The sequence below is a fragment of the Protomyctophum bolini genome (genome assembly GCF_963924005.1).
Source record: "Protomyctophum bolini genome assembly, chromosome: 17".
In the NCBI taxonomy this organism is placed as follows: domain Eukaryota; kingdom Metazoa; phylum Chordata; class Actinopteri; order Myctophiformes; family Myctophidae; genus Protomyctophum; species Protomyctophum bolini.
The window spans coordinates 14,908,866-14,928,567 of NC_137878.1; the positions used below are offsets into that span (position 1 = coordinate 14,908,866).

Genomic DNA, 19,702 nt, shown 5'->3' on the forward strand with positions numbered 1-19,702 from the left:
CAATATTATATTATAATGAAACAGCAGTAATATTTAATATCCTTGACAAATAAGTAGCAACCATGGCATGAATGGCTTAAAGAGCAAAAACAGGCTTGACTAGAATAGAATATATTCTTTAATTTCTTGGTGTAGCACTGGTGTAAAAAACTTTGTCTAGTCATGTGTAGCACAGTATTTAAATTCAGTACTCGATGATTATCTATCAAAGATATATATATTAAGGCAGTATTTTATTTTCTAAATGTATTGGGATTCTCTTTTTCTTTGCCTTGCCATCCTTTCCTGTGCCTTAGTCTCTGTCAGTTTTTTTTCTGTTCAACTCTGCCTTTGTCTTTTAGGGTCCCAGCGGCCCGTCTGGATCTTCTGGACCCCCCGGCTCTGTTGGTGATCCTGGTGAGAGGGTCAGTATTTCCCATGTATTTTTTTAGATGAGATGTTACTTAAACTCTTTGCCCAGTGGAGTTGTGGTTAGAGTGTCCACCCTGAGACTGGGAGGTCGGGGTTCGATCCCAGGCTGGGTCATACCAAAGACTATACAAATGTTACCCAATGCCTCCCTGCTTGGCACTCAGCATCAAGGGTTGGATTGGGGTAAGTCCCAGCGATATAGTAGCGTCATGTCCAGGCCTTGAGCTCCCTCACGCTACAGAAACAGGAGATAGGCTCCTGCCCTATTTTTTTTTTACATTTATGGATGTGCTGTCAATAGGAAGATGCTGTGTCATGCAGTATCAGGTGTGATGTACTGCTAGTGTGCCAGTGTCACGCAGAAATAGCAGATCAACAAGCTCACAATACATTGCGATGTTATGCGTTGTGAGCTTGTACAGTAAATCTTAGCGGCACGAGTCGCACTACACAATGCACATTCTCAGTATAAGTACAACTCAGGCTTTGGGAGAGGGAGGCCTTTGTTAGTCACACGGGAGAAATAGGGTTTCAGCAGGGACACTTTGGGACACTTTGACCTTAATTAACCCTAGAGCACCAAACCCGGGTGATTTTCACCCCGGATAATTATGTTTATGTGATTTCCATAATGTTGCTGATGAAGGTACCCACTCCTATTCCCAGCTTTGTGTGTTTGTGTGTACCATATTTGTGATGATATGATTGGCCAGCTTTGTGTGTTTGTGTGTACCAGTACCACATAGTGATGATTTGATTGGCTGAACACGGAATGTGATGTATAATGATAAGAGCGCACCTGACTTCACACAAGTGAGACTTCCCCCCCTCCCCCAGGAATGGATGGCCCAAGGAGAAGTTCCAGCTCAATTATTTTAGGAATATTTTTGAGGGGCGCTAGCCCCTCCTATGTCCAGCTTTTTGTGTGTGTGTGTGTGTGTGTGTGTGTGTGTGTGTGTGTGTGTGTAAACACAAACTTTGTCCTAACACAAACATGAATTGCCATTGACAATGAATGGAAAGTTTTGAGCTTTTGTGTACACACAAACATTGCGTAAACATTGAAGATGAAGTTGAAGAAGCAAATTCTCAATGGCCGGAATTAAATGATGTATGATGTAAGAGCGCCCCTCACTTCATGATTTTTAATACCCACATTTTTCACAAATTTTGTCCACCTATGATTGGGCCACTCCATGATATCTAGTTTTTCTTTAATATTTGAAATATTAAAGAAGAGTACCATTGCCATGTATTGCTATACCTATACATAAGTCTTTGTGTGTACATACGTGTGTAGTGTACGTCTGTAATCCACGTAACTCGAGAACCGTTCGCCGCACCGACTTCAAATTCGACACATGCGTTCCACACCTCCACAGGGAGTGCAGCGCCTGGTGTCGAGTCGGTCGGACTTACGGTTGTCCAGTACCGCCACAAAAGGCCTCTGCCCGGGCTCTGGACAGGGCCCCTGCCCAGTGACCAGGCTCCATATACTGTATGGAGCTGACCTGTTCTTATATCACAAATATGTTCTGACTGACATCTGCATAGACTCAATATTTGGGCATGCCTGACAAAGAACTCCATATATGAGCATAAAAGGGACACCGACATAATAACTGGGTGGGGCATGCATTTGACACACCACCACCACAATGATGCGCGACCTCACCCTTAATTAGCCAATTGATCACACCTGATCACCCCCAACGGGCACTGTTCCATATGTTTTATGGAATATGTTTTTTACATGGGGTAAAATATACCCGGGTTTAGTGATGGTGTGACAAAAGTTGTGTTTAATGTTCTTGGGTTACATGTATTTTTGGTTATATTTTGGTTATATTTTGTACACTCTCAGTTACAGAAATAAGGATTTGAGTAGTCAGTTTGACTCACTACTCTACTCACTCCTGTCTCCATTTTTCAGGGTGTTCCTGGTAAGGCTGGTATCCCTGGAGCTGATGGAATTCCTGGGCCTCCTGGTACCTCTGTCATGCTGCCTGTGAGTCATGTTTGACCCCTTTACGATCATTGCCATGGACATTGCCACTGATGACATCACGCATATGACCAAATCAGCTGAGCTGTACTGTCTTTATTCTATGCATCGCCATCGTGAAACCTCTCAATGGTAGAATTAGCACCTTAGAGTTCGAATCACACCTCTGACTCTATCAGCATTAGTGCCATGCTATAGTCAAGCCAGACAATCTACCACATTTCAGTGGTTCTTTTTATGAATCAGGGCCTACTTGAAAAAGTGTTTGCGGCCCCCCAAATATCGGATGGTGTCCGATGTTTTCAGAGCACAATTAATTTAATGGTCAGTCAATCGATTGTGTTCCAGCTTGGATAACTGGATCTAACATGGTGTATCTCAAAGAAAACTAAATACCCTGAAACGTTCATAATAATTATCATTAAAATCTTTGTGTTTTGGCAATAATTTGGGGGCTCACTTGCAATACCCTCGCAGGCCACCAGTGGACTCACAGGTTGAGAATTACTGATCTATTCCACAATCTCGGAATGGCAGTCTGTACTTCTGGCCCATAACATTTGAGAACAGAAAGCTGTCATTATCTAGTCTGGAATTCTTTTTTTCCTCCCTGCACTGTCCTGTCTGGAAATCATGCTATTTCCAAGGGACGGGAGCAGGGCAGGAACAGGGCTGGCCCGGGCACCCAGGAGCCGCGGCCCCTGATTGGTCTGTGGTGCAGGGTGGGACCAGTGGCTTCCAATGTAAAGGTCTGTGGGTGGGGCGGGACAGAGCCTTCCAATGTAAAATTCGAGTCACTTCCTTAATTGCTGACATTTTGGAAATGCGGTTCAAACGGGATGATAGCTAGGCAAAGAAGTGAAGTGAAAAACCCCAGAAGCTGAATGAACGCCATCTCCACCTGGATTCCAGGCTAGTCATTATCTCTGGCATGCGGCAAGGCTGGAAGGCGGAGATTATGTCCGTCCGTCGGAACACAGCATCAGAGATCATGAACATAGCGTCCACTCTACCTCAAATTTGAGTCATTCATTCATTCTAAGCCATATAGAGCCAAAATCGATTTCACAAATGGTCTCGTGAGTCACGTGGCAATAACTGGCTCCATACCATTTGCCTAGAATTGCCATAACATATATAATATCTCTGCTGTTGGGGGGAAACCACCTAACTCCAAAATGTTCATTTTTCAGAAAATGAAAAATATAATTTCTTCAAGAAATTAAGAAAACCGTATATTAAAAAAAAGAAGCAATACTGCCTCCTCAAAGTTGGTGTTGTGACTTTATTTATTGTCAATTACTTCCATGAGAGGGGGAGAGGTGGTGGAGTTAGCTGCTTTAGCAGACAGTTTGAGGGTCCAATGAAGTTAAGAGGTTTTGTCCAAAGCACTTTGCATTGAATCATTTTTTTGGAAACAACAAACAGACAGGGTGTTCAATAGCACTGATTTATGAAAACATTAGTCAAAACATTTGGGAACCTAGATGATACAGTACGATTGAGCAGAGATGTGTCTCTTAGGAACATCTCTCTTAGGAAAACTACCAGTTTAAAGGAAATTAAAAGAAGTTGGTGTTTTTTGGGCTCCCCTATGTATTTTCTATCCCCACAAATACGCAATTTTGAACAATCAGGCTTTCTCATCATATGGGGCTTTTATGGAAATTGCTCTCAGGAAAAGCTCAACTGATTTGGTCATATGCGTGATGTCATCAGTATCAGCCTACTTTGTATAATTCCTCCCTCTCTTCAGTCTTCAGTTCAAAATTTGCATTTCCACTTTGTTTACATTGTTGATTTTCCAAGCTGGCATGGAATGGAAACAAGCCTGGGTTTATCTAGCATCAGTATTATAATGACTCAAATATTAAATAAGTTGCATATCAGCACCACCTAAGGACATTGTGGTACTGCAGCTAAAACTGCCTCAGAAGCAAAAAATAAATGCCATTGACTGGTTATATCAGAGTGGTGATTGAGGCTCAAACCATTAGAAATAGGTTTGAGGGACATAGACAGATATTAAATATTAAAGAGTTTTAAAATGCATGTTATAGCTGATTTAACTTCTTCTTTCTTATAATTCATGACAAACTACTTCAATTCTCCTCTTCTAGTTCCGTTTTGGCCAGAGTGGAGGAGATAAGGGTCCCAGTGTGTCAGCACAGGAGGCTCAGGCAGCCGCCATCTTGTCTCAGGCCAGGGTGAGTGAACACGGTTATTTAATTTGTCGCAACCTTTCACCTCTCCTAATTCTGTTTGGTTTGGAGACTACCACTACTCCAACCAACCTTGAACTAAGGACAAAGAAAGGTCTACCCTGGCCTGTAAAACTGTTACAGTTGAGATCATATTATGCTTTAACCATATTAACCCTATTTTTTTACCAAACAATATTTTAGGCAAAGTATTGTCTGTGTATTTTTTCTTTTCTTTACTTTTGTTTTAATGTTTGATTAAATACAGAAAATATTCCATCTACAAGCTGACAAACCAGTCAGATCTGCTATTTTTATTTATTTATTTGTTAAGCATATAGTTTATATTATGATGCTCTCTTATTGTTTGTACTCAAATGTTTCTTAATCTTCAGATGGCTCTCAAAGGACCACCTGGACCAATGGGATTCACTGGACGCCCCGGACCCCTGGTATGTTAACCTGCTGCACCTGAGGACTCCTCCATATCGTTACAGCACACCTGTATTGTATATCGTTGTTGTCGGGCAGGAACCTCATATCTCCATATTTGTGTGTTTTCTGCTTAAAGGTAGAGTAAGTGATTTCACTTAATTCAAATATCACTTATTTTTTTGTTTTGTTGTGATAATCCTCTCTACTATAGAGTGTGCTGACCATATAAGGAGTTCCTCCCTGTCCCCAGTTAACCCCTGGGGGTCAAAAAACCATAGGTTTCGTTTTTGACTCTCTATCCTGATTGGACGAAGGCTTAGGTCCCACAGCCAAAAACGAAACCTAAGGTTTTTTGAGTGAAATCACTTACTCTACCTTTAAATTAACGCCCTACCTGCTTGATCATATCCAGCCGACAGAGATGATATTTAACTCAGGGTTATTATTAATGTGTTGAACTAAAACTAAGGCCTAGTCCACATACGTACAGGTCTTTTCTTCCTTTAAAAAAAGATTCCCATATACACGCTTATAAAAACAATAATCTCTGTTCACATGAAAAAGAAGAAACGCGGCTGTCATATTCAGCCCAGTAAGAGACTTATTAGGTGCACTCATGAACTCTGTGTAAACTTTGTGTAGCAGTGATCTCCAATAGCCGATACCGACACCTCTGTTCATCAGTATGGTGGGAGTACTATACATTTAAAAAACTTTTTTTCCCATTTCACAAAATATCATGTAATGCTGATGTAAGCAAAGTAGATACGCGCATGGAGATGATGTCATAAGCAAAGAAACTCTGGCACACATAGATATAAAAAAAATTATGCCTCATTGGCCGCTGCAGTTCATTGGATCCATGTGTGTCCAGCGTAAGGAGCAAGTCAAGAGGAAGTGCGGAAGGCACGCTGCGTCGCTGCCACTCAAGTGACTACTGGCCAATCACAACGCGTCTTTTCCGGGACTTGAAAATGCAATCCAAAATATTGGCATGAGAAAACAAACGTTTACATTGCCTGTCTGATTGGCCTACCGAATGTCCCCTTCCGTGACGCACGCATGCTTCTGTAAAAGCTTGCCTCCATGTCGTCTCCTCTCGAGATACACACACCCCAGAGCCGATGGAGGCGTCTACATTTTTACTTGCGCAAGCAGAGCGCGCAAGTAATAATTTCGCTCGGTCTCTTCAAAGTGACAGCCGTCTTTTTCAACCGTTTTTATGTGTATGCAAATCTGTGCCTGGTTTGCTGGGACCAGAGTACACAGATGACCATTTCTCTTACGTCACCACTGAGAGCTAGTCATACATATACACACCATGTACTCTGGTCCCAGCTCTCAACGATGACGTAATGTGTAATCTGGTCCCAGCAAACCAGGCACAGATTTGCATACACATAAAAACGGTTGAAAAAGACGTCTGTCACTTTTTTGCAACAAGTAACCACAGTATACTGCTAATCAAATTACAACTACATACTCTATATGTAGTTGTAATTTGAAATTTGTAATTTGTAAATCTGTGCCTGGTCTGCTGGGACAGATTACACAGATGACCATTTCTCTTACGTCATCACTGAGAGCTAGTCATACATATACACACCATGTACTCTGGTCCAAGCTCTCAACGATGACGTAATGTGTAATCTGGTCCCAGCAAACCAGGCACAGATTTGCATACACATAAAAACGGTTGAAAAATCGTACCTGCCATCTACTAGAGAATTCTCTAGAACACTCATATCTCCCTTCCTGTATCGTTCCACTTCAGTGGCGACCAACATTCAATTTTCAATTATTGAACAGATGGGTGGTTTTACACTGTTATTTATTTATTTTTTTGCGAACGTGCAGCAAACGTCTCTTGTAGGGATGCGATCGTAAGGATGCGTTTAAATGCGGCAGAAATAAATCTGTCAGTCAATGCGTTAATGTTATGTCATCAATAAATCTTCGTGTTTGGGGGCCCACTTGCAATATATATTCTCACAGTACAATACCCATCCACACATGTACATGGTTCATGGTTGTATGTCAGTGGTTCTCAAACATTTTCATGTCAAGGACCCCCAAAACTATATGTAATTGGCTGCCAACCCCCATCTCAAAGTATGCTTTGAGATGGGACCCCCCCGCCCAGAAGCAAAGATTTGAGTTAAAAACGAAATAATATATATACTGTATATTCAAATATTTGCACTACATTTTCATGATTTAAAAAAGATAGCAGATCTACAAGCTCTGCTATTTTTCAATAGCTAAAGTAGAACATAATGCTTAAAACACCGCCCAGAATGGGTTCATGTGTGTCATGTCCAGATGGTTTTAGGCTATGCTGTGATGCGTCTGTCTGTTTACAGGGGGACCCAGGAAGTAATGGTTTGAAGGGAGAGAGCGGAGACCCTGGACCTCAGGTAAATGACCCTATACCACCTGACCTGTCACCTGTACTGTCACACCTGTGCAAGGTGTTATAATGGACACCTCACAGAAGATCATTTATATTCCCATAATAATTATGTACTCACGGTAGACATTGATTGACAGTTTGGTAGACATGCTGTACAGCATAAGCACACTATGCATGCACACAGTATATTCACCTACACCTACAGTATATTTGATTTATACTTATGTCTTTGTAAGTAATCTCACTCACACACACACACACACACACACACACACACACACACACACACACACACACACACACGCACACATCACATCACATCACATCACATTCACCTATTTTTATCTTCTAGGGTTCTAGGGGCCCACAGGGTATGCTGGGACCTCCAGGGAAATCAGGAAGAAGGGTGAGTGCCCGAAAACAATGAATACGGTTTGAACATCTCAAGCCATGAAAGATGGCTGTTGAAGTCATTGTTCTGGCTCACGTTGGCATTGGAACTGTGGAGTACAGATGTAGATTGTAGAGACGATGTGGTGTATATATACCGTATGTGTGTGTGTCCCCATGCCTCAGGGTCGTGCTGGAGCTGATGGAGCCAGGGGTATGCCAGGAGAGAGTGGATCAAAGGTGAAGACCCTCATTCTTTTATATGCTGTCTGCTCCAGCCTGTGAGGGGTCCTCATTCTTTTATATGCTGTCTGCCCCAGCCTGTGAGAGTTCTGGTCTAGAGGGGTGAATTCAAGCAGCCGGTGGATTCTATTGGTTCACCGATCTGTGCGCCAAAGAGCAAACAATGCATCTGTCGATTTTTGATGCATACTGTACATGTGAATTAGGAATTGAATTTTATCTCCCATATACTTTCAATTAAATATACCTTGTTGGCAGACTTCAAAATAAATATACCGGTGTGGCATCCAAACTGTAACCATTTCAATAATACATCCTACCAACCAATTCCTCTCACATTCAGTAATTCGCAAAGTGGTGACAATCTATTATTTGAGAAAGGCAAAACATGTTCAACACAAATTTAAGTTAATCTCCTCCTGACATAACAGCATAACTGTACAGTACATCTGTAGGGGTCTTTCCAAAGGTTGTTGAGTGCAATACAAAAATGGTATTGTTATTTCTGAATGTCCTTGCGCTGTCTCCAATAGGGTGACCGTGGTTTTGATGGCCTGCCTGGGCTGCCTGGTGACAAAGGACACAGGGTGAGTCAATAACACCAACAACACACACAACAACAACACACACAACAACAACAACAACAACACACACAACAACAACACACACAAGGCTGCATCAGAATCTAAATGCACTTGGCGCGACCCTACAGCCAAGTTGCCATGTGTGCCGTTTCCCGTTTCCCGATTTAAAAAAAAATAGCAGATCTACAAGCTCATAGCGCGCCACAGAGTGGCGCGCTATGAGCTTGTAGATCTGCTATTTTTCAAAAGCAAAATTATAACATAATGTTTAAAACACCAAAAGGGGTTCCCGCACCAAAATGGGTTAAGACTTCAAATCAACTCGAACTCCGACATTCCAGTCTCGGGACACTCTGACCACATAGGCCACTGAGCTGGTCAAAATAACTTTGAAGAATGAAAATGTACTTTATTGCCAACTGACGTTCAACATGTCAACACATGAAATTGCTTGTGTACGTGACATCCAAGCATTTAACAATGAATGCAGGACTACTGATGTTACTACTGAACTGAAATGAGCCATACATACCATATACAGTACATCTGACATTGTACATTTTTTTATAAAGCCTTGAGTGCTTTCCTCATAGGCACTTATCCCTGCATCAGATAGTTACATCAACAAAGATCATGCAATTCTATTCTTATATTCATCTGATCAACAACTAAGAAAAGATAGTTCCAAATAGCATATTACATAGGTGCTGGCCCATAATAAAATATTGACCAAATTATAGCAGAGCATTCAGACACATCTCTGTCCTGCTTCCCTGCAGTATGACTCTCTCATAATTTATCTTTTAGGGAGATATCATTATGATATCAATATTCAAATTATTTCAATGATCCAATAGTTATATAGCTATATTCTACTGCAGGTATGTTGATTCTAGGTGTCTATATTATGTTTTAGTTTCCATTGAAGCATGATAATAACACTTGTTTTTCCAACTATAAAGGGCGACACAGGAGGAATGGGAATCGCAGGAGGTCAAGGAGAGGATGGAGAGAGGGTAAGAACTTGGACGATGATAACAAAATGTGAATGATTCTAGTCAGCAGCCAAACACCGTCAGACTGTCTGAGTCTGATATTGTATGTCTGTCTCTTGGACCACCTGTCTGCATTTATCTACAGGGTAAAATTCTGAAAATATTTTACTGTGTGCCTGTCTGACTAGCACAGAAGCTAAATATTGTCTACCTGTTTGCCTGTCCTCCAATCTTTCTCTCTTCACATCTACCACATATCTGTCTTTTTGTCGTCGTCTGTCTGCTGTATATATATATCCAATGTCAGCCATTTTAAGGTTTGTTTAGAGCACTTTTAACAAACATAGCCAAGTCTACGGACTTTTAATGTTTGTTTACAGCACCTTAACACTTGTCCCACAATGATCACCAATCCCGCGCCGCCGCGGAATCGCGGATTATAAGGTTTATATCAATTCCAAGCAGCCGATGCTCAAAACAAACCTGCCGTGCTGTCCAGGTTGCTAGGCAACGCCTACGTCCTTCCCAGCATAAGGATGAATGTGCGCACACGCCATAGGAATTAATTCATTGTAGATTCTTTGCTGCTTGTTTTCTCAGAAAAATACTCCAAAGTTGTTGTTTTTGTCCAATCCGTCCGATGTTCAGATGTACATAGTGATTTTTGATCACATCGTGCCCGACGTATTACCATTTCTGGCCAAAGCTAAACCATGTCGGTTGCTGGTCATACAACTTTTCGTTTCTCCTCTCGCTGTGCGAGGCTGTGTGACCCGGAAGTACTTGTAGAGAAAACACAGAAAAAGGCTGGCTGCCTGCTGTACCTTCAATGAACCACTAGATGGCAATCAAAGTGTTAAACAAACATTACCAGGCGCCCCTCATTTCACACGAGTGAGATTTTTTTATTTATTATATCGTTGCTGTTGGGCAGAAACCTTTTCCTACTTCATCTTACAAAATGGTTTACTCGAAAGTAGACTTGATCTACAAGCTCAGAACGCATCGCATTGTGACACATTGTGAGCTCGTAGAGTGAAAGTGGATAAGTTACTTAAAGGCGTAGTGAAACGGAAATGGTGGACATTTTATTTTGAAGTTTCAAGTTGAAAGTTTGAAGTTTCTGAACCAATCAGAGCGTCGCATCCCTTCAGGCGATGGGACGGTAGCTAGGGACGGTAGCTATGCTACGCAGGACAGCATGGAGTGTGTGTTTGTTTACAAGTTGGTCAGCCGGCTGTACCAGCTGTACCAGTTTACTGTTATGTGGCTTAGTAGTAATACACTTTATGGATTTTATCTTGTTATGTTGAGGTTATCCGTTCAGAACGGATGCGCACATATGGGGAATTAAACGGGTGAGCTTCATTTTTATTGGCTTTTATCGATGTGGGCCTCGACATGTCATCACGCAGTATGTTTTCGTTTTCAGGAAGTAATACAAATTCTTATTCTTAAATTTGTATGGACTTTTGATATAAAAATACACAATTAGAATTTGGCATCCATTGTTAGGTATGCCCATATGATGACCACGGATATGGTCTAAAAGTGTGAAAAACTATGCCATTAACCACTTTCACTTTCAAAATGTTTGAAAATCTGTGAAGATATTCAATATTTATGAAACCCGTTTTTATAAATATTGAACCAATGAAATGTTTTTTTTTGCAATTCCAACCGACAGCGACAATACATTTTATTGATACACTAACACTATACTGTACTTTAGATGACGAGTGTGTGTGTGTGTGTGTGTGTGTGTGTGTGTGTGTGTGTGTGTGTGCGTGCGTGTGCGTTTCCAGGGAGACGATGGAGACATTGGACCCAGGGGTCTCCCAGGTGAACCAGTGAGTGTTGCAATGACCATGCTGTTGATTTGACCTCTGCCCATTATTACTTATTCTCGACATTATGCATTATTTTCCTATTCACTGTCCAAGAGGCTGACGTTGTGTATATCGCTCGAATAGAGTAGAGCAGTGGTTCTCAAACCTGTTCATATCAGGGACCCCAGAACACACACACACACACACACACACACACACACACACACACACACACACACACACACACACACAGACTTTGAGAACCACTGAAATAGAATTTGGAATTTAATTGAATTGCCTCGCTCAGAATAAAATCAATTATGTAAGTGAATGACATATTTAAGATCTGAAGTAGATATCACACAAATACAACTAGACAGACAAGCATGTACTGTACACTGTATAGACACAGACACGGTCCAGTGCAGTACAAATGAGGGAAGACACTTACTGCAGAGGTGTAATTGTATGGTAGGTACTGTATACAGTACATACAGTACATACAATACATACTGTACATGTATTCATCACTGAGGTCGTCATTATGTGATTATGGGTTGTGTCAGGTTGTTTCTATACCTGCCGTTTCTCATGAGTACTGTACATCTGTAATTCGAATATTGTCTGCCTTGGATTGTGATGAATTATGGTGCTCAATAAATAGTGTTATTAAATGCCTGCGTGATTACAGGCTGTTTGCGTGTGGTGGCTGACCTTGGTCGTGTATGTGTGTGTGTGTGTGTGTGTGTGTGTGTATATGTGTGCATGCTTAAATAATCGCACCTGCCTCAATGCCTGTTTGTGTGTGTATTCGCGTGTACCTGTGTGTGTGTGTGTGTGTGTGTGTGTGTGTATGTGCGTGTCTCCCCTTCATCTCTCCCTCTCTAGGGCCCTCGTGGATTGCTGGGACCTAAAGGGCCTGCTGGAATCTCTGGACCTCCTGTAAGTAAAAACAAACAAACATCTCCGCCACACCCAGACACTTTTATATTTCAGTAACGTCGGTTTATCCCTAAAAGACCGCTTGACATAAACACAGTCCCACCAAAACAATAGCCTAGGTAAAGGTGCTCCCTCAGTCTAAACAAGAATATGCACTGTTGGCCCGGGCTGGCCTAATGGTCCAGGCACCTAGGCTGGTAATCCAGACAGCGTGTCGCGGGTTTGAGTCCCGATCCCGATGACCTTTGCTGCGTGGCTTCCCCCCCCCATCTCTCTCCCCGTTTCCTGTAAACCTACTGTGATCTATCAATAAAGGCAAAAAGAAAAAGACCCCAAAAAGAATATGCACTATTCCTGCAGTCGGCCCGAAACAATATTGATAATGATAAACATTTATAACACAGTATTTTTGCAGATGCCTCAACCAAAGCGCCTTTGTAGTGTTTGTGTAGCCTCCGAGAGAGTCAAACCACTGACCTTGGCAGTGTCAGCACAGCATGCTCTACCTGTTTAACTACACAGAAATAACACCCTGACATCCCGCAGAGGATTTGTGCCAGACAAGACCAGAATACACTCTTGTCCCTCACACTATATATAATTATTGTCATATAACTACAAGATAAGCATAGCATAACCAAATGGTTATCGTTTTTTGTCACAGGAAAACCACATGGTTAAGAAAAGCTATATTTTTTCTGGAATGAAGAAGGGAATGCTTATTTTCTCCTTGGTTTTAGCAGGTTTTAAGAGCCCAAGTGTCATAAAAAATAATCAGCATATAAATGATGATGATAACTTCATGTATATGACTATGCATGTAGTTCCTGACTTGTACTGTAGGTGCAATTATGTCCTGTTAATTCTTCTCTTCTCTTCTCTTCTCTTCTCATCTTTCAGGGTGTGCGTGGAAACGATGGGCCTCATGGTCCTAAAGGAAACCTGGTCAGTGTTCTTTCTTTTAATTGACAGTAAAACACATGCTGCAACGGCAATGACAACGACACATTATACAAAAAAACAGATGCAAACAGCAAACTGACCTACCGTATTAAATACTGACACACGCATGCATACACGCGCGCGCGCACACACACACACGCACACGCACACATACACATACACACACACACACACACACACACAATTTATAAACAATTATAAATAATATATTCCTTTTCCTTCTTCCTTATTCCTCTTTGTTTCTCTCTCTCTCTCTCTCTCTCTCTCTCTCTCTCTCAGGGGCCTCAAGGAGAGCCAGGGCCCCCGGGTCAGCAGGGGACCGGAGGAACTCAGGTGAGAACACCGGGATGTGACAGGATACTGTCAATAGTGTTGTCAGTGGGCCCGGGCCGGCCTAGCGTCCGGGCACTGACAGTATAGCTCTTAATGCAGCCTGACAGCGCATTACGGATTTGAGTCCCGATCCTGACGAACTTTTTTATTTTATAATCAAAATAATGTATTTTGTGTCTCTCTGTCCTCACCTAGGGAATGCCAGGGCCCCAGGGAGCCGTCGGGCCGCCAGGAGAGAAGGTGAGAGACTGAAGTAGTGCCTGTAGAGAAATGCAGTGTAAACCCCATGACTGCTCATAGGGTTTGTATTCTGCACTCTATAAGAAGGTCGATTCAGCATAATTAATTGAACATCGTACTGTAGCTACAGTATTTATTTGGGAAAACCTCACTAAATGTACAGTATAGGTTGTATAGAAGCTGGTCTGAGATTTCCAATGAAATTAAGCAAACAAAACTCCTGACTGTTATATTCTCAGGTAGATGTTTCATGTGTTAAACTCGTATTGTCATCTCTTCCAGGGACCTACAGGTAAACCAGGTCTACCAGGAATGCCTGGCGCTGACGGCCCTCCTGTAAGTTTCTTCTTTATGTTTCTGTCTTCATCATCGAGTTGAACACGATTCGAGTCAGTTGTCTTGACCTCTCAACCCCTTATCTTCTCAGGGTCACCCAGGGAAGGAGGGGCCTTCTGGCACTAAGGGAAACCAGGTAGGTGCCTTGATCACACCTATCTTATATTTTACCTAGGCTATATGTATGTCGACCGCTGACAATATAGTACCAAGTCCAGGCATAAAATCCACACATCTTTTGATTTTCATGAAGGAATTTTCCTATCATCCAACTTGTTTTTAAATCACGTAATATAAGAACCGTGTTCTAAGTAGAAACAGTGAGTCCAATAACCCCTACATAGTGATTAGTCCATAATATATTAATTTAAAAGCGCCTTTCCAAGAAGAAGAAGGTATCCAAGAACCCAAGATGATCAGTTAATACAGTGTGGGAAGTGTTTGAAACTAATTAGGTAGGGAGCATCTGGCTGTCATGGAGGTCATGTGACCAAATAATTATATGCCTCATTGGCCGCTGCAGTTCATTGGAGCCATGTGTGTCCAGCGTAAGGAGGAAGTCGTGAGGAACGCTGCGACGCTGCCACTCAAGTGACTACTGGCCAATCAAAGCACGTCTTTTCCGGGACTTAATCAATTCAATCCAAATGTATTGGCATGAGAAAACAAACGTTTACATTGCCTGTCTGATTGGCCTACAGAATGTCCCCTTCCGTGACGCACGCGGAAGCTTGTCAAGCTTACACTATGCTTCCGCAAAAGCTTGCCTCCTCTCTAGATACACACGCCCCATAGCCGAAGGAGGCGTCTACCTTTTTATGTCTATAGTGACAACGGGGTGGCATTGAACTTAATGGCAAGATGGCCGCCATGTGAATATGGTCTATCTATGCCATGGGAAGCCAGCGAGGGATCATGTCCTTGTCACTGCACAAGTGTGAGTCTGTGACCCCTGCTGGTTGATGTGGGCACCTGTTCAGCAGGGAGGGTAACAAGTGTTGAACTGCATTTCACTCTCCCAGTGCAAGTTCTCTCTGTCAGGTGAAAAGAAGAGCCTGATGACTCCATGTTTAATGACCAACAGTTCTCAAACTTTTCTTTTGTGCCAAAAAACCCCAAATTGATATATATTTGGACCCCCATCTGAAAATATTCTGTGATCCCTAAGAGAAGATTTGTTAAAAATCTTCCAAACATTTTCAAGATTTTTCAGAAATAGCAGATATACGAGCTTTCAGTGCAGCACAAAGTGGCACACTGTGAGTTTGTATATCTGCTATTTTTTTGTTTACTAGCCAACGTATAAAATGTAGATAACTGATTGTGATGCTTAACACATTTTGCTGGGGACACCACTTTGACACACCACTGATATAAATATCACCCCTGCCCATCCATTCTAACACAGAAAATAAACTAAACTAAAGCAGTTTCTCTTTGTTACAGTTGGGATTCTTAGGAATGCACTTTACCGAATCAAATCACTGCAGATGAATACTTATGTGCAGTACATGCAGCCAAAAAGTGATTTGATCCATGTTAGCTAAAGCAGGGGTAGCAACCTTAGGCATGGGTGCCAAGGGGAGGGTGATCACTGACACACTGCCATAAGTGTGAGAGAGAGGTTTTTTCTTTTAAAATTAAGTATTCAAAAAGGTTTACTATATTCATTCAAACTCAAAACCCATGGACAATCAACATCATTTGGAAATATTTAATTTCGATGTGGTGTACTGATGTCATAATTAAACTTAGTGTTGATATGGCACACTGACTATGAAGTCAAAAAGGTTGCCGATCCCTGAGCTAAAGTAATCTTTTCCGAGGGCAAACCTGTGGATAATTCAGAGATCCATTCACTAATAATTGGAATGCAATTATTAGTCTTTTGGCCAGAATCAAACCTAAGTATATTTGAGCGTGCTATCAATGTATGATCCTAATAAACTCACCTCTTCTCACATTGTTTATTGTGTTACATATCACATACACAGTATAGGGCCTGTGTAGTTCAAGGATATTTAGTTTACATTGTGTGGAGTTCCTTCCACAATGAGGTGGATCACAGAGACATTTCATTAATGTGGTGGCCATGCCAACGGCTAACCTTGAGGACATCAAGGTCATGTCCTCTGTACTTCTTCTGGGGATTTTGGGGCTTTTAGTGACCTAAGGTGCAGTTCCTCCTACTTTTACTACACTTTGGTCAGCTATACTGCCATATCGGCCTCAGCCTTGATCTAGTTTCACCTCGCCTATGCCTGTTCTGCTTGGTATCAGTGGTGTGTCAGTGAGATTAAGTGATAGGTTGCAAACGGTACAAAGCAAGTACAATACCGGTGATTCTCAAACTTTTGAATTTCAAGGACCACTCTTAACTCTGTGTCCATGTGGAACACCCTAAGCCTAAGGGGTCTTTAAGAAACCGGAATTGTTAAAATCCTAAAGGATTTAGTACTAGCAATGCTAAGTTGATTGTACTTGTATATCAGTATGAAACTAAGGGCTAATTGCTTTTGGCAAACTTTGATCAAAATAACAATTCTTCTACATTCTCTAATTGTGTAGACTTCTTGTAAATGAAGTAATACAGATGTTTAACAATCATTTAATTCTTGAGTGCGTAAAATGAAACCAAATTGACTCTCAATAGTTAAAGATCTATAAGGGTCCATTTGGTTACCAACTCTCCATCATTTAGCTGGCATCTTTAGTTCAAAGTGGCCACTTCTACAATGTTTTACAATTACAGTAGGCCTACATGAGAAAGAACAGTCATCGCAGACGGTAGATGTACTGTAAGATGGTGTGATGAATGATTTTCAGATTATTGTCTTTCACAATTTTGCTAATGATATTCTACACCTACAGGGTCCCAGTGGTCCTCAGGGAACAATTGGCTATCCTGGCCCTCGTGGCATTAAGGTAATTACTACTACTAATAATAATAATAATTAATTACTTTACAACAATCAGCTGTTCTTTTTTTGTTTTTTTTTGAGTGAATTGTTCTTTAAAAGAAGGGGAATTCTCTTATTTCTTCAATGAATCATTGGACGTTATTCTAGTTATTCTCTCACAAAACATCCCAATGCTATAGTATATGCATGCGTAAGTAGAGAGGCGTCATATTTAGTAGTTTATAATTAAGCCAGTATAGCTGCTAGAACTTAAAACAAATAAGTAAGTACTTGAAGTGTGCTTGAATTAGATTAGACTATTGGAAATACAATGCATAGGTCTGCGCTGCCCTCCTGTGGTATAGAAGGGCAGTGTAACTATTTACCTTCTGTAGCATTGCACCTGTTACAATTCCTGTTGTAATGACGACTGCTGTCTGCTTTGCCTGCAGGGAACTCAAGGTATCCGTGGGCTTAAAGGACACAAAGGGGAGAAGGTTGGTGATTCCTTAAATGTTACACTTTTCGAGACATCTTAATAAGACCTACTTAAATTAATAAACTAAATAGAAAATGTATACAAATTCATATAGTTGCTGTTGGGCAGAAACCTCCTATCTCCATGTTGTAACTTTTTGTAAATTAACGCTCTAATTGATCATACTACAGTGCCACACAAAAGTATCAAAAGTAGCAGATCCACAAGCTCGAAACTGAGCTTGTAGATCTGCTACTTTTGATACTTTTGAAATTGGATCCTGAAAAGTTACAGTTTTGGACATATGAGGTTTACACCCGACAGAGACGACATAATGCATATTCTTCAGCAACAAAATGGTCCTTTGTTATATTACCCAAAACCTTTATTTTTTAATTCGTTTTGAACCTCAAAAGCTTGCGTACACACCGGTGTGCATTGTATCCATCATTTTATCTCAGAGATCAGACAGTCCTATGGATTTATTCACTGTACTTTGTTTGTTTGATGTTTATTTATTTTTTTATCTCTAGGGAGAAGATGGTTTCCCTGGAGTCAAGGGAGATTTTGGTGTCAAGGGAGAGCGAGTAAGATAGTTTGAATTATTTATTGATGAATCAATGAATGATTGATTATTTGACGTAATTGTTTAATTTAATTTAATTGTATTACATTCAAATTGTAAACTATACTGTAGATGTGGCACGTCAATGTGAATGTCTTGACGTGTTTCTCGTACCTGTGTTCCCATGGTGACAGGGAGAGGTTGGAGTTCCCGGACCCAGGGGAGAAGATGGCCCTGAGGGGCCAAAGGGTCGCGTCGGACCCCCTGGTGAGGTCGGACCACTTGGACCTGTTGGGGAGAAGGTAGGAATTGCTCAAACAGTATACATTTAAAAAAATATAAGAATGAATCACTGAAAATGTCAGTGTAGTATAGACGAGACCACTAAGGGGTTCCCTGGGCGCAGCCATAGCTGAGGTGTCACATTAAGAGCGACTTGACACCTCAGCATTGCCTACACCTGGCCTACAGGGCACAGCTCCATGGATTCGTTCGTCTATATATGAAACTATGAGCTATTGATACACCAACATGTTAAAGACCTAGTAATAGCAGTAATATTACATATTCTCAAGTTTGTCACACCACCAAATAATGTGTTATTAACCAACCAGCCAGATTTGAATCAGTAAACCAATTTTTGGGGGGGTTTCAAAGTCAGGAAGAAACGAGCTGTATTCTGTCTGTTCTCTCTGCTCTGAAAGCTGGGGGCGTGTCCGATGAACCTCTCTATGTTGATTTGGGCACAGGAAGTGTGTTTATTGTGTTTTTGAGTCGTTATTTGAACCATAAACTGTAAATATGGAGACTGGTCGCACGGGTGACTGTTTCATGTAATCAATTCCCAACAGACCTCCAAACCTGTTGTTTTTGGGAGTGCTGATTTCAGTTCATTCAACCTCCTCTTGTGTGTTTGCTAGTGAGGTGCACCCTAGGAGACATTTATACTTCATTGCGCAACAGTATTGCGCGCAGATAACAACTGATATACAAGCTCACATCGCATCACGGATGCGACTGTGAGCGTAGAGGTCTGCGTGCACGACACCATTGCGGGACAAAGCTTAAATTATACTTGATAGGCTGCAGGTGTGCGTGCAGCCACGCACGCCACTCGTGGCAGGCGTCTCTCTCTTCCATCCACCAACTGTCTAAAAACCAGGAAGAGACATCTGCTGCTCGCGGCTTTTGGCATCTTCGTGACGCTAAAGTGTGCCTTCGCTGAAACAGGCTCTGCTGCCGCACATTTGAGCGCACATTTCAAGAGTGAGAGATCACAATACAAATCCTAATCATTCTTCCTCCACACTGGGAGAAAAACAGCATCTGAAAGTTTGATGGGACATTCTTTTACACGTGAGTGCAGTTAGAACTTTTCCATTGCATCTTATGAGAGGCAGGGTTAATGTGCTGCCGGCCTGCGTGCGCATGCTTGTGCT

The 19,702-nt window shown here is 41.6% G+C and overlaps 1 protein-coding gene across 12 annotated transcripts in view; it reads left to right on the top strand.

The window, feature by feature from the left end:
• The window catches only part of col11a2 (collagen, type XI, alpha 2), an 84,079-nt gene that overhangs the window by 37,845 nt on the left and 26,532 nt on the right, over positions 1–19,702 (top strand). For all 12 annotated transcript variants that reach the window (XM_080787620.1, XM_080787629.1, XM_080787628.1 and 9 more), the window contains 20 exons: positions 342–404; positions 2,345–2,419; positions 4,537–4,623; positions 5,013–5,069; positions 7,416–7,469; positions 7,818–7,871; positions 8,042–8,095; positions 8,632–8,685; positions 9,645–9,698; positions 11,483–11,527; positions 12,395–12,448; positions 13,349–13,393; positions 13,691–13,744; positions 13,940–13,984; positions 14,267–14,320; positions 14,412–14,456; positions 17,192–17,245; positions 17,673–17,717; positions 18,232–18,285; positions 18,458–18,565. In XM_080787620.1, coding sequence (XP_080643746.1) covers positions 342–404; positions 2,345–2,419; positions 4,537–4,623; positions 5,013–5,069; positions 7,416–7,469; positions 7,818–7,871; positions 8,042–8,095; positions 8,632–8,685; positions 9,645–9,698; positions 11,483–11,527; positions 12,395–12,448; positions 13,349–13,393; positions 13,691–13,744; positions 13,940–13,984; positions 14,267–14,320; positions 14,412–14,456; positions 17,192–17,245; positions 17,673–17,717; positions 18,232–18,285; positions 18,458–18,565 — 1,155 coding nt within the window. The remainder of the gene's footprint in view (positions 1–341; positions 405–2,344; positions 2,420–4,536; positions 4,624–5,012; positions 5,070–7,415; positions 7,470–7,817; positions 7,872–8,041; positions 8,096–8,631; positions 8,686–9,644; positions 9,699–11,482; positions 11,528–12,394; positions 12,449–13,348; positions 13,394–13,690; positions 13,745–13,939; positions 13,985–14,266; positions 14,321–14,411; positions 14,457–17,191; positions 17,246–17,672; positions 17,718–18,231; positions 18,286–18,457; positions 18,566–19,702) is intronic.